Raw genomic sequence first — 16,506 nt, 5'->3', positions numbered from 1 at the left:
AAGGTTTTATATTTTGTCATATTTACACAAGAAAGAAAAAATTTGCCATCTCATTTGCATCCAATAACAGAAAGAAAGAAATTAAACAAATAAATAGAGAGAATACAGTGATCCCTCGCTATATCGCGCTTCGACTTTCGCGGCTTCACTCCATCGCGGATTTTATATGTAAGCATATTTAAATATATATCGCAGATTTTTTGCTGGTTCGCGGATTTCTGCAGACAATGGGTCTTTTAATTTCTGGTACATGCTTCCTCAGTTGGTTTGCCCAGTTGATTACATACAAGGGACGCTATTGACAGATGGCTGAGAAGCTACCCAACCACAGCGTGTATTATGTATTAAATAAAACTCCTCAAATATATTGTGAGCACGGAGGCTGTTTGCACCCCCAGAGGACACGGCCGCTCCTCAAAAAACGCTGAAAGATTACCTTCACACTGCTCCCTTCTTTTCTGGGCTTACATGTGGCTGCTTTGCAAGCGATATGCTTCCCGCATGGTGCTTCGCATACTTAAAAGATCAAACAGCACATATTGATTTTTCATTGTTTGCTTTCCGCTCTCTCTCTCTCTCGCTCGCTCTGACATTCTCTGCTCCTGACGGAGGGGGTGTGAGCAGAGGGGCTGTTTGCACACTGGCCTAGAGGATACGGACGCTCCTCTAAAAAATGCTGAAAAATGCTTGCTCCCTTCCTTGCAGCTACAGTACTTTGTCCGGCGGTGCTTCGCATACTTAAAAGCCAAACAGCCCCATTGATATTTGACTGTTTGCTTTTCTCTCTCTCTCTCTCTCTGACGCGCACTCCTTTGAAGAGGAAGATATGTTTGCATTCTTTTAATTGTGAGACGGAACTGTCATCTCTGTCTTGTCATGGAGCACAGTTTAAACTTTTGAAAAAGAGACAAATGTTTGTTTGCAGTGTTTGAATAACGTTCCTGTCTCTCTACAACCTCCTGTGTTTCTGTGCAAATCTGTGACCCAAGCATGACAATATAAAAATAACCATATAAACATATGGTTTCTACTTCGGGGATTTTCTTATTTCGCGGGTGACTCTGGAACGCAACCCCCGCGATGGAGGAGGGATTACTGTATAGGTTAAAAATGCACACTGAAATTCTAAAAAATGTTTACATCATTTGAGAAAAATGTATTAGCTCGTGGTACTCCAAAGCACAAACAAGGAAGTGCTGATAGAGAGTAATACACACTGATCTTTGAGTCCTGATGGCCAGAACCACAGGCAACTCTCTGTTCGTGTCCATGTTATGGAAGGGGGCATAAGTTAAATATGAATGCACTTAGCCATGCTGCGTGGCACCAAGTCAGAACAAACCAAATGAATTGAATGTTCCCCCTCTCCCATTACACACACATCTCTCTGTGCAGATGCTTCACATTTTTTTTTCTTCTATTAAACCTTATTCTATTAACAACAAAAATGTTATAATTGCCTCAGGCATTTTTAAGAATGGGGCCTATTTCTTTAAATACAATTCCAAAGCAGAACCAAAATTATGAGGAATGTGTAAAAACTCTTACAAAACCTTTAAATATTGACAATGTGCTGGTATGGTAAATTTTTGAAAGAGCACAGAATAAATCATTGTTATTGTCCATATATACAAATTCTATTTTGTGTTTGTCTTTCTTTCTGTTATGTCCAGGCAGAATTATTAATTGTACAGACCTAGGAAAGGTCTACTGTTACAATCAATTGTATTGTCAAACTTACTCAAGACTTCAAGAAATGTCTTTCGGTGTATTGAAATAACATTTGAGCATGGCTCATGTAAGTCAAATCTAAACACTGCAATAAAAGAATTGAATTTTCCATATGATTACAGAAAACCTTAAAAGAATTTAAAGAAGTTGTTAAAAGGAGACAAGAAGTCCTAAATTATCTAAAATAAGAAAAGCGAAAGAAAGACCTTTAAAAGAGTTTACACCACATGTACATTAATGTTAATAAGACCGTAAAGCGTATGCCATGTAGCTTTTGGTACTGGATTTATTAGTACTCACCCTGTCACTGTTACTAGTAAAATATTACTTTTAACAGATCCATTTAGAAATTTAATTTTAGAATTAAAATATTAAAGTACCTCTGAATAGTCTTCAGTTGCTTTTCTTAAAACATTAACTGCAGACTTGGTAAAATCATCCAATGCGCTATTCAAGAAAAATGAAGTTGCAGTAAAAGAGACGGTAGCTCCAATAATAGACCCAATCACAGGTATTAGTAGAAAGGCATCATCAGCAGCCATTGCTGCACCAGAAACAGTCGATGTGAGCAATTTTGTGACAGATGAAGGGGTGATATTAAGCACAAATGGACTTATAATCTCTGCTTTCAACTCTTGAACAGGTTTGTTAACTCTACAGGCAAGTCTGCAGAGAGACTTGTCATCAAGTCCCAAGTAGCTTCGCATATGCAGAAGTGTGGCTACTAGGATACCGATATCACAAGCAAAAGATAAGCCAGGAACTGGAACTGCTCCAATTCCAGCAGAAACAGTTGCTGCCAGAACAATTTTTGTTCGTAGAATTTGTTTCTTCTTTTCAATTACAGCTTCAGTAATACTGGGAAGTGAGAGCACAAACACATTCTTCTTCTTATCTGGCAGCTCAGACTCCAAACAATCACAAAATTGCATGAAGTCATATTGATCCGGATATCTACTGGAAACAAGGAAAACCTGTGAAGTGGGTGATCCACTTTCTTTTAGGCTGTTTTTATAGTAACTTCTTATTTTATCAAATTCTTCTTCAAGTCTGTCACGTTGCCCTCTTTTGGAAAGGTTTTCCTCAACTACATCCATCTTGCTACGAACAAAATAGAACTCTTTCCCCATTTTCTTTATCTCTTTAGCCAACTTTGCATCATTTTCCTTGAATCTTTCTCCAGCTATTAAGACAAACAAGTCATATGTGTTAAAGTTAATTTTATCCAGGTATTGGCGAGCAGAAAATCTTGTTGTTCCAATTCCTGGCAGATCCCATAGGCAGACAGAAGGAAGTGCTGGGTGTTGATAAGGTGTTGGTTCTGAGGTTTGCTCAATTAAACCTTCTTCAGCTGCTCCTTCATCATTGGGTTCCAGGCCTCTCATGGCATTAATGAAGGCAGATTTGCCCACACCTGATTCTCCTGTCACTGCAATTGTGACTTTTTCATTGTCCAAATTATTCCATTTGCCATTAATCAATGGAAATACTGCATCCAACCCATCTTTGTTATAGACATCGGCAATCTTCTTAATTTCTTCATCATTAAAAAAGTGATTGGGTTTAGACTCTGATTTTCCCATTTTATTTCTGGAACAGAAAAAAAGCACACTTTTAGTACATATATAGTTCAGGTAGCTAATGAAATGAATGGAGAACACATTAAATGACTATTACTTTGAAATTTAAATTCTTAAGGACTCCAACTCATTTTACATTCGTGAAACAGTGACTACCATTGCTTCTTCAGAGCTTCAGAAGATGAGATTCAAGACCAGGCCTGGTTGCTTTCTGTGCGTATTTAACAAATTATCCATATTTTTCTTCATTCTCATCTAAGCATTGCATATAAGTATTCCTTCCCTGTCTCCTGTACTTTTCTTTTTTCACTTCCTGGCCCCTCTCACACTCACTTGCTCATCCTTTATCCACCTAACCTTCTGACTGCAAAATAAAACCACAGCCCGGGACTTCTGTTGTTACTTACACAGCCACTTTAAGATACAATTATTGAGACAACCCTAACCCACCAATCAGCCACAAGTAAAAATATGATTAACTAGTAAATCCCAGCATGCCTGTTGAATACTGCACATGTACAGTGCAAGTGTTTAGAGACTACTGTATGCTGATGCGACAATGGCTTTTTTATATACAAAATAATATTTAATAATTCATCAAATTACTAATTTAGAATATAGCACGTTGATTTAAACATTGTGATCATACATAGCTCCTAAATTAAGGATAATCTGCATAAAACTGTAATTAAAATATAACTAGTGCTTTCATCTACTCTCCATTATGGACCATACTTTATCAAGTTTCAGTGTTGGCTGGAGCTGGAGCCTCACTGTTACACTCACAGTCCCACTCAGTCTATCTTGTATGGTACGCATAAGTCAACCCGAGATCTAGAATTGTTCATAATGAAAAGGAGAATTAAAGACACTATTAAACACCTTTCTGTATGACTTGTGTGGAAGAATAATTTTGGGGTAGCATAGCATTCATCTTAAAGAAATAGCATAAAGGGTTAATAAATGTGGGAAACCAAATAAAGGTCATGTGAACAGCAAAATGTACACTGAAATATAAGATTTGGTTTAGGAGAAATACTGAGATGGTCAAGTAAATAAAGAATGTACCAGAAGAAAGGTTGATGTAATATACAAAATGTACTGAAGGATGACTAAGAGATGACTAAGAAATCAGCAGATGTCCTATAAACAATGAGAATGAACAGTTGTTATAAGCACAGAAATTTCAAGGGTGGTCATCTCAAAAGGTATAAGAAGAACCCGAATATAATTTGATAGACTTTTATTTTATATAATAATTTTTTAATAATAATTCTTTATTTGTTACATGCATAGTTATATATAAATCATTTGGGTGTAAACCAACGAACCAACCAGAGTAAAATGTACGCATTGATTGACACTGTATGTAAATTCAACAGTTTTTAAAATGAACCTCTATTTTTTGTTTCTCTGACCATTCTGACCAGGCTGTAACAGACTGCTTTTGAAGAATACTCCCTTCAAGGCATTTTGCCAAGGAGTAATTAAAAGATGCAATGAACAGCTTTTCTCCTACCTGATTACTAAATTGTCCTGTTAGAGGATGTTTCTTTCTTTAATTAGATGTTAAATTTCGACCACACTTGCTTTCATGTACACTTTTGTTTGAGTCTGCCTTTAGCAGATGAAAATATATTTTGGTGTTATTCTACCTAGAATGGCGTGGCATGGTGGCATGGATCGTGGACTATCTCAGTATATGCGTCTCGGGAACTGCAGGTCTGACATTGTGGTCAGCAGCACAGGAGCGCCGCAGGGGACTGTACTTTCTCCGGTCGTGTTCAGCCTATATACATTGGACTTCCAATACAACTCAGAGTCCTGCCATGTGCAAAAGTTCGCTGATGACACTGCTATCATGAGCTGCATCAGGAGTGGGCAGGAGGAGGAGTATAGGGACCTAATCAAGGACTTTGTTAAATGGTGCGACTCAAACCACCTACAACTGAACACCAGCAAAACCAAGGAGCTGGTGGTGGATTTTAGGAGGACCAGGCCCCTTATGGACCCCGTGATCATCAGAGGTGACTGTGTGCAGATGGTGCAGACCTATAAATACCTGGGAGTGCAGCTGGATGATAAATTGGACTGGACTGCCAATACTGATGCTCTGTGTAAGAAAGGACAGAGCCAACTATACTTCCTTAGAAGGCTGGCGTCCTTCAAAATCTGCAATAAGATGCTTCAGATGTTCTATCAGACGGTTGTGGCGAGCGCCCTCTTCTATGCGGTGGTGTGCTGGGGAGGCAGCATAAAGAAGAGGGACGCCTCACGCCTGGACAAACTGGTGAGGAAGGCAGGCTCTATTGTAGGCACGGAGCTGGACAGTGAATTTCCACTTGGGATTAATAAAGTATCTATCTATCTATCTATCTATCTATCTATCTATCTATCTATCTATCTATCTATCTATCTATCTATCTATCTATCTATCTATCTATCTATCTATCTAGAAAAAAAAACACACTGAATTATCAAACTCTTCGCACTCAACGCACCCATCAGTCCGTATCATTCTGTTATTTATAACTATAATATCCTCGGTAGGTTTTCATTTTAAAGCAAACAAGACTGTTTCGCTATTTATTCATTTTAATTCTACTGATTTGGTGTGTGTGTGTGTGTGTGTGTATGTGTAGGGTGTTGCCTGTTGGGGGTTTTGCACACCTCCACGACTCAGGAGCTCCACTGGACAGCCAACTGAATTGTATGTTTTTGTCACTTGGTTTACTTGAATTGAGTCAGATAAGTCCCCCCCACAACTATATTCTTAACCATAGTGCAACCAGGTGTATTGTGTAACATCACTGGTGTATAATGCAAAGCAACAACCTTCTGAAAAGAGCAGACTTCTGGAGGTCAACACTTTGACTGCATTTGAAATATTGCTGTATTATAAATGATCAAATTAACACTGTTGACAGTCACCTGTTGTGATACTTTTTCCATTAACAAGCAGATAGTTGGCTTAATGTCAATACCAGGAGAACAGAAAAGAAAAAAAAAACTAAAGCATGAAGAAATGGCTTGTGCTGCATTTGCAGGTATGCTAAGAAATCTAAATGTGTCCAGCTTCCAGTAAGTTAGCTAACATCACATTAATAAAACTAGCGGCTTACTGGAGTAACAATGGAGTAGCATTATCCATAAAAGTTTTGATATCAAGTGTTTAACAGATTTTATCTGATGTTACAGTAATTAGCTGACACATATTGTTGAGGATTATTTATTACCGACATACAGACATCAGGACCTACATGTTGTTAAAGGCTGCTAATGTTAGTTGACATATGAAGTGCTCAGAGAGATTGTTACACTGAGGACACATTTGTAAATTTCAGCAACACACACAGACTCTCTGGCTTACTAGTTAGTTACTGGTTGGATTATGAAAAAGCACCACGCAAGCAAATGTGTTTGAAATGTGTTTGAAAGATATGCTGCTCTTTCAACTGGCCTCTGCAAGACAGAGCTCACATGTTTGCAAGTTTTTAACTGTAAGAACTTATTAGGATCTACCTGAATGAGAAGAATGCAAGCAATTGCAATATCCTAAAAAATAAATTTTAGCACATTATGGAGATACCCTGAATATATGAGCAAGAAAACAGAATGACTGGAAATTTGATCCATTGAAGCTGGTCCATAAAGGTTGAAAGCCAGAAAAAATAGAAGTGATCAAAGTGGGGTTTGTAGTACACTTGTTTCCTGTTTCCCTCAGTAGGTCCTTGTGAAAGCATTCATCAAAATCAATAGAAGAACTTAATAAACTGACAGATCAACATCTGGACATGCTCAAAGTAGGGAAAAGAGCACAACTGTGAATAAAGAGGTCAGGAACATCATTTTTCTTGGTAAAACCATAACAACAAGATAAGACTTGACTCACAGCACCAGCTTAGTTTGGACCAATGATGTCATGTGACACAACATCTGAGGGCATGCATCTTAGAAACAGGAACACAAAATGGCATGTCAGAGACAAATATACAAGTATTATACATATATATTGTACTAGCCGTACCCTGTGGCTCCACCCATGTAGCAGTGAAACAGGACAGACTTTAAAAATCAATAAACAAACAGGTATCACTAGCTAAGTGGAGGCAAGGTCCTCTCCAAATCGTGGCCAGAGGTACACCATTTCGAACGGAGGCTAGCGTGTGAATGAGGAGGGCCCTGCTTAGCTCCCCACTCCTGACGTCACGCTTCCCCATCCCCTCGGTCTGTAGCTTCAGTCTTGGATTAGCATGAATATATCACTCCTGCAAGTGAACTATGATACTTAGTGCGATTAGAGAAGTCGCAAAATCAACCAGAATGTTCAAACAAATTATAGAAAAAAACTCCATCTAAATCCATTAAGTAGTTCTCTCGTGAAAAACGGACAGACTAACAGACAGATAGAAGACATTAGATAGAGATATACATGAAAGTCAAATCAATTCATAAAATTAAGCACATAGTTCTCAAATAAATTAAAGCTCATATAAACTAGAAAGATATTCTTTATATAGTCACACCGTTGATGATATCTTCACAGTGCATTGTTGGATGTGTTATCACGTGTTTCTCTTGGTAGGGTCCTAGGTGATCCTATTGTCCCCTTTTATGCTCTTTATTGTGTAGACTTTAATCAAATGCATCAAACCACAGCTTTTAGCAAACTATCCTTTATTCCTGTGCCCTCAGGTAGAAAGTTAGAGCAATAGAACTAACAGGAGAGATCATTGCACTTTTAACTAATTATTTATTATGGATAAAATGCCCAAATTATCAAGAAAGAGAGTATCATGAGTGCTGGTTACAAACCAATATGACCTGATAAGTCTAGATGTATAGTTTCCAGTGGCTCAATAACTTGTAGTTACATTTGATTCTTCCTGGTCAGCTCATCATCTGCAGAGGCGGGGGCAGAGGTCTGTCTAAATATGGCTGCTGAGACAGAGTTGAGAAAGAGAGAGAGAAAAACTGAGGAGGAGGGTGAGTCTTGTCTTATGCTGGTCCAACTTCTTTTGATATACTTTGGAACAATGGGTGCAGGCAATTTACTTGGTTCATCTAATCCTATTTTAGCCACAATCCAATTCCAATGACCAACAGAATAAGTCTACTTTTCCCTTCCTGGGCAATTCACAAATGAAATGGTTCAGGTACAACCCATCACATTGTTGCTTTGTTCAATGTAGCCTTTCCTGCTAACATTTTCTTCCAATACACAAATGAAACTTCAAACAAACTTATGGGTCATAAACAATTAATCTTTTCTGTCATAGATGGCCAGTTATAAAGTCATAAAAGTACCATTCCTAAAGCTTTGGGGAAGGAAATTACAATGGCTTATTTTCAGACTGCTGTTTTTTTTCTTTAAGTAAGTAATAATTCTTAAATGTGAATTTACAAACAATTATCTATACATATTAATAAAAGGCAAAGCCCTCACTGACTGACTGACTGACTGACTGACTGACTGACTGACTTCCCGTGTAGGTGGAAGGCTGAAATTTGGCAGGCTCATTCCTTACAGCTTACTTACAAAAGTTAGGCAGGTTTCATTTCGAAATTCTACACGTAATGGTCATAACTGGAACCTGTTATTTGTCCATATACTGTAATGGAGGAGGCGGAGTCACCTATCGCGTCATCACACCTCCTACGTAATCACATGAACTAAAAACAAGGAAGAGATTTACAGCACGAGTCAAACGCGGTAACGAAGGTAAATGACGTTAATTTTTGAGTGTCTTTTAATACTGTGTAAGCATACATATTAACACATGTGCAATTAAACGTGTGCATTTACGGGGTGATTTCTCAGGCTTAAAAGCTTGCCTTTTACTAAAAAGGTAAATGGAAACTGTTTTCATTCTGAAGGGCACAAACCACGTTAGATTTCAGACGTTAAACGCGCAAAAATGTCGGTACACCAGATAAATAAGCGCAACATATTATCAGTTGTATTGTATGCTTACAATACATATAGAAATGTGTTAATCGTTAACTAATATTATGGGATGGTGTTTTTCGACTCGCGCCTTGATTTAAACGATTGCATTTCTTGGTGCGTTTGCGTAGCTTATTGTCAATATCTTTACACCTCTTTTTAAGACTTAATTTAAAAAGGTTTTCTTTTCTTCTTAATTAAAATTTAAAAGCAATACTTCACCGCTGCGAAGCCCCTCTAGCGCTGACATCCGAGGTTCGATTACCATAAGCGAGTGCAGTGAGTGTGTACGCCTGATGAGCCAAGAATAAGGGGGAAAAACGTGTCGCGTACTCTTTGCATTATTTGACAGTAAACTATTTTCAATCATTCTATGATCTGCTTCTCACAACTGAAGGCACCGTGGCTGATGTTACCTCACTTGCTGGCCAACCATAAGCGTTACCTGGTAGGTAACCAGCCACTCACTTCACTGCCTTACGGGAATCGAACCTCAGCGCTACAGGCAAAGCCCCTAAAATTGCGCCACGGCGTGTGGTTCGTTTATTTGACAACATGTAGATCGGGGTAATTACATTCACGACATTCGTAGTCTGATTCACAATCTGATTGTATGGGTGGTTACCTACCAGGTAACGCTTATAGTTGGCCAGCAAGTCAGGTCGAAGTGATCACTCGAGTGAAGGCAGCTTCACAAAAAAACAGATCCTTAACAAACTGTTATTAGTATATTTTCCCTCAATTTAAAAAGGTTTTCTTTTCTTCTTAATAAAAATTTAAAAGCGGTACTTCGCCGGTGCGAAGCGCGTGGATTTGACCGACTGACACATACAGACATATTCATGAGTGCAGGTACTTCGGAAAGAAAGCACCGTGTAAACCTAAAGTTTAAATTAAGTTCATAGACCTACAAAAGGTTGCCATTCATTTGAGGCAAGATTGCTTTTCTTCTGTACAACTATATGTTGCATTCTCAAGAGTGTGCTTGCACGGCTTCGGATATAGATATATATATATATATATATATATATATATATATATATATATATATATATATATATATATATGTATTTCTATATATAAATATGTAAGCTTATAAGTACTGCCTTACTTCTCTTTAAGAAAGGAAGATGTAATGATACTTGATTTAAACGATTCCATGTCCTCCTGGGTTTGCTTAGCTTATTGTCAATATCTTTACACGTTTTTTTAAGACTTATTGACTGAAATGGGCTTTCACGAAAAAAGTTAGGGCTTTGCTACAGGATACACCCTCCACAAGTTAAGCAAGTAAAAATAAAATATATATTTCTGTTTTATTTAAACCTTTTAAGTTCGTATGCATAGCCCCATTAAGCTGTTTTATTTTTTTTTTCTTCAGTAATATTTAATCTCCTTAAAGAAAAAGAACATATCCATTTTACTTTTTTTGTATCTCTTTAGTAATATTTTAGTGTAAAAGGATAACCAGTATTTAAACCTTTTATGTTACTTTATAAATTTATTTTACACAATGTTGAAAAATTAATAAGAAAGCTACATATTTTGGCAGCTGCTGCTTTAATTTTCAATTAAATGAAAAAACCTCTCCAAGAGAAAACGTCAATGAAGAAGAAACAGTTTGCACTATCTAAAAATGAGAAACCCTCATTTATAAAAGTTTGCTGTAGATGACTTAACTGAAAATAAATGAATAGTTCCTATGTGTATAATACATATTTATCTATTTTACTTATGCCTTTATTCCAGCAACTTGCAACATTGGAGGTACAATTTGTTACATTACTTTTGTTTTTTGCAGCACAGGCAGGTGAAGTGACTTCCTCAGGGTCACACAGTGGTGTCAGTACCACGATTTGAACTGACAAGCTCCGGGTTTACTGAAATATTACTGAAGAAAGAAAAAAAACGAAAACAGGCAAGTAGGGCTATGCATACAGATGTCCATCCATCCATTATCCAACCAGCTATATCCTAAATACAGGAGCCAATAAGTACATATGTATATATACAGTATATATATATATATATATATATATATATATATATATATATATATATATATATATATATATATATGTGAATGTATGTATGTATATATGTATGTCTATATTTATATCTATATATATATATATATGTAGATATGTCAATTTGTATATGTATATATATATGTATATGTGGATGTGTATATGTACTGTATATATATGTATATGTAGATATGTGTATATGTAGATATGTATATATATGTATATATGTTTATGTATATATATGGTTACATAACCTCTTTAACACACTACTTCTCCGCTGCGAAGCGCGGGTATTTTGCTATATGTAGATATCTGTATATGTAGATATGTATATATATGTATATGTATATATATATGTTTACATAACCTGTTTAACACACTACTTCGCCGCTACGAACCGCTGGTATTTTGCTATATATATATATATATATATATATATATATATATATATATATATATATATATATATATATGACAGCAACACTCATAACAATGACAACACAATTACATATATATATATGTAGATATGTATATATATATGTGTCAATCTATCTATGTATGTCTAGATATATATATATATATATATATATATATATATATATATATATATATATATATATATATATATGTAGATATGTATATATATGTGTATATATATATGTGTATATATATGTAGATGTGTATATATGTAGATATGTAAATATTTATGTATATATATGTGTCTGTATATATATATATATATGTGTGTGTATGTATGTATGTATGTGTATATGTATATGTGTGTGTTTATGTATGTGTGTATATATATGTTGATATGTGTATATATATATGTATATATATGTGGATGTGTATATGTATATATATATGTAGATATGTGTATATGTAGATATGTATATATATATGTATATATGTATATGTATATATATGTTTATGTGTGTGTGTGTGTGTGTGTGTATTATATATATAAAAGACAGCAACACTCATAACAATGACAACACAATTACATTGACAATCATGTTACGTTATTTTTAAAATGTTTCCTTTGCTTTTTCATAACCTCTTTAACACACTACTTCTCCGCTGCGAAGCGCGGGTATTTTGCTAGTCAATATATATTATACATACTAGCCATCCTCCGCGGCTTCGCCCGCATATTAGTGAAACAGGACAATGAGGAGGGCACTGCCCGGCTCTCTACTCCTGACGTCACTCTTCCCCCTCCCCTCAGCCCACATTCTCTGTCTCAGATTAGCGTGAATATATCGCTCCTGCAAGTAAACTATGATTCTTAGTGCAATGAGAGAAGTCACAAAATGTTCAAGCAAATTACAGAAAAAAAAAGATTTAAATCCGTTAAGTAGTTCACTCGTTCATTAACTAAGCGGAGTTAAAGTTACGTCCCGAGGCAGATGCGTGAGTGAGGATGGCCCGCCCCCCCTCAGCCCGATGAGTCTCTCTTGGATTCCAATTAATCGGTACCGCAAGTGAACTATGTTATTTAGCGTGATGAGAAAGTCGCAAAATCAACGAATGATCAAGCAAATTATAAAAAAAACCCGATCTAAATCCGTTAAGTAGTTCTCTCATGAAAAGCAGACAGACATACAGTACAAACTGGTCTAAAAAACTATATGAAATTTCGCGCTTGGACCACAAAATTTTTTAAACCATTTCTTAGCGAGCACCTATGGGCAAAGGGTAACCTACAGTACGTTCCAAATTTCAACTCCCAAGTCATCATGGTTCAGGGGATTTCGTGATGAGTGAGTCAGTAGTATTTGGCTTTTATATATATAGATTACCGTACATAACACATGGTAACGAGCAAACTCCTCCAAATAGTGACAGCTGCTGGAAAAACAAAATTGAATTGAAAATAAGTTTTAAAAAATTGCAAATGTTTTAAATAAGGTCTCTAAACAAATTTGATTTTCTGGGTCAGAAAACTCCAGAAAACATGCATATCTCATTTCTAAAGGTTCAAGAAAGCTCAAGAAAAAAGCAATATAAATGTGAACTATAACATCTATGAGATAGTATTGAAAAGCAGAAACCGTGTTCAGTGACTTACAGTTTGATCTGAGGACTTCTCCTATGTTAAACTGTCCTAACTGTTCCCCTTCTTTCCTCTGCCATGTAGACATAACTGACACCGACCACAGTGCCATGTTAAGTCAGATTGTCAACAGCAGAAAACCCAGTAATGTAACTCAGCCAGAAACCACTGGATCAAGAGAGACAGCATGCAACAGTTGGGACAGAGGCCATGGCCAATAAATGAGCTGTTTCCTGCCTAAATTGTTACTGTTTGGGGTAGGAATTCACTTTGCTCACTTATCATTCTGCTTTAAAATGGATAGAAGAGCATAAAGAAGAGAACCGCCACATAAATTCAACAGCATACATTTATGGTGAAACTTTCCATGCCAATTCCGGATGCATTTTATCTTTCCCAAGACCACACAGTTACCAATGCTCTGACCCTCCATAGGAATGAAAACAAAGACCACCCTTGACTGTTGACTGCACCCTTTTGCCCCTTTGCTAGACAAATGAATATCAGTAAGTTAGCATTTGTTTTGTGTCCAGCAGTCATCATAGACACTGGATAGTGACACATAAAGGTATACATCTACAAATAGTTCATATTCATCTAACTTTTAAACCCTGATTTAATTTGTCTGCCCAACACTGCTTCTCATTTCCTTTCACAAATATAAATTTGTAAGACATCTCTCATAATGAAAGTTCTTCAGATTAATCAGTCGGATGCTTTCACTCTATTTTTCATGTAGCAGTTTTGAGAAGCTGATGATGCCATTTCTTCAATTTTAGTCCAAATTCCTAGGAAACTGTAAGAGGCAGGAATCTGAAGCACTGCCAGACACATTTCTAGTGGTGTCTATTGAATATAAAATCATACACTTGCACAGTGAACATGTATTTTTAATTTATTATATTTTATTTTGGGCATATGGAAATCTTACAGCTGAAATCTAATTAAAATACAGATTTCCTACAAACGACATAGTCCTAGTTTAAGTTATTTTAAACTTTGTTAATCCATAAAAGTAATGTTTTTTTTTTGTAATATTTGTGATACGTTTAGGTGACATTGTAAAGTCAACAGCAATGTAACATAAAATGCAAGAGTAGAAAGTAAAATATCATAACTTTGTGTTTTTTCTGTTATCTTTTTGTCAAACGTGGTATGTTACCTATTGACTTTACTCTAACTTACAGTTACAGAGGTAAAAGAATAGTAAACCATAACTAATAAATGTAAATATATTACAGCTTACCCTTAAAAACAGCTTTTGGAGTTTGGAGTATAGGTTCAATTTTCAGGAGAGCTTTTATGAACTGAAACTAAAGCTGACAAGAAAACAACACAGAAGGACTTTGCACCACAATTTATTTGATTCAAGCCAACATTTTCCTCCATTTGCATGAATAACTCCTCCCATCTTATCTTGCAGTGAACACAAACAATTCATGAACTCTTTTTAAATATGCAGAGCAGCCTAAACCGCTTCAGAGGCAGCACTTTAATTGGTCATCAGCAGGGTAATAAGGCAGAGAATCATCAAACGCCTCTAGAATTGTATCTGTCTAATTTTGTTCCTTTATTTATGGAGAATCTTTAAACTTGCAGACTTCTATAAAATATCACTTTTTTTTAAAAAAGTTTCCATTTTATGCTTGACTTATATTTCACACTCATCAGTAATACTTCAGCTCTTTGTCATTTGATTTTGACAACAGTTATTAATTCCACTTACATCTTGCCTGAAGTTTTCTGAGTTGCCTCGGAAGCTTGCATATTGTAATCTTTTTAGTTAGCCAATAAAAGGTGTCATTTTGCTCGACTTCTCACTATATTCATAATGGCTAACACGGTACAACACTATAGTAATACAAACAGACTTGTTTGTAATGAATCCAGATGGCTTTGCTTTTATATTCCAAATACTGCAAAGGAAACATATAACTACCATTGAGGAATACATGAGATCCCTGTTGTTTGCAAAATTGCGTTGGAATTTCAACATCTCATGTGTGTTTGTCTTAGAAAGTACACGATTTCTCTCCATTAAGAGTGGATGTTTATATTGAACAGTTTCCTGTTTTCCATTGGGGTCATACAAGCCAATAACACCATTTAATTTATACAAATATGCTGTTTTTTAATAAAAATAATATGAATGTAAACAAAACCAAAAAAAAAACCATAATACTGACCTCACCACCATCATGTAATACATCCATATGAATTAATTCACATACACACACACACTCACAAACAATACATAGACATTTCTTTTTTCTTTTTATATTTTCTGTGACTTAGTATCTTAAAACATTCAAATGGCAAAGAAGCTCACTGTATTCCTTGTTCAAACAGTGACCTGAAATAACTAAAGGAACCCTACACTGCACCATGGCTCAAGGAAATATTACAAGAAAAAAACAATTTAATGAAGGCCTATAACTCAATGCATTAATAAGATCCTCTCCAAAGTCCCATTCTGAGAACAGGAGAGATATTGATTATAATAACAATAAAACCAAGTCCAATCCCTTGAGACAGAAATAAACATGGAGATGAGTAGTAAACGATTTTAAAAATGTTAATTAGCCATATTGACAGGTTCAGCAACAGAGAGTAAGAGTGAACTGTAATAAAGTGATGAGCCCTGACTTAGTTACTGAGGCCGGTGAGCACTACTAAATATTAGAAGGTAGATCACTCCAACAATCAGTGCTCTGCTACCATATCAGTAGTTTTATTCATCCTCACAATTTCAAGCAGTCCTGTACTTTTTAACTGTCATGTATCCTCTACATTGGAGGTGAGTTTGAATTATATATGCTAAATCATGAATTTTAAACATGCTCAAAATTTAATTGGACAATAGTGCAAAGATCTCAAGACCATCAGTTAAAGCAGTTTTGTGTCTTAGTCATGTTTATGACAGTCAATGGTTACTTTTCAATTACCTTTAGAGTTGTATGAATGACAGGTCACAAGAAATAAAAGCTGGGACGCCAACCAGGTCATCCCATCTAATTAGCTGGAAACATCCAATAAAAATATGTTCCCACTCTCAGGTTCAAGTTAAGCAAATGGGTTCATCTCTAAATGTAGATTCAGGGTCTATCTAACTGGAGTTCTGTTGGGCGGGTCACTCTAATCACAAATGACGCCTCCTTCCAGGCA

At 36.0% G+C, this 16,506-nt stretch overlaps 1 protein-coding gene across 1 annotated transcript in view; it reads right to left on the bottom strand.

Annotated features, from left to right (window-relative positions):
* The window catches only part of LOC114662955 (interferon-inducible GTPase 5-like), a 138,471-nt gene extending 123,746 nt beyond the window's left edge, over positions 1–14,725 (bottom strand). Inside the window, exons 1-2 of the mRNA XM_051934430.1 lie at positions 14,588–14,725; positions 2,112–3,321 (exon numbers count right to left, since the gene is read on the bottom strand). Coding sequence (XP_051790390.1) covers positions 2,112–3,314 — 1,203 coding nt within the window. The 5' untranslated portion in view covers positions 3,315–3,321; positions 14,588–14,725. The remainder of the gene's footprint in view (positions 1–2,111; positions 3,322–14,587) is intronic.
* Between the last annotated feature and the right edge of the window lie 1,781 nt (positions 14,726–16,506).

This window comes from Erpetoichthys calabaricus, chromosome 12 (genome assembly GCF_900747795.2).
Source record: "Erpetoichthys calabaricus chromosome 12, fErpCal1.3, whole genome shotgun sequence".
Taxonomy (NCBI): domain Eukaryota; kingdom Metazoa; phylum Chordata; class Cladistia; order Polypteriformes; family Polypteridae; genus Erpetoichthys; species Erpetoichthys calabaricus.
Note: the sequence above shows the minus strand (reverse complement) of the source record. Positions and strands in the feature narration are given on the sequence as shown.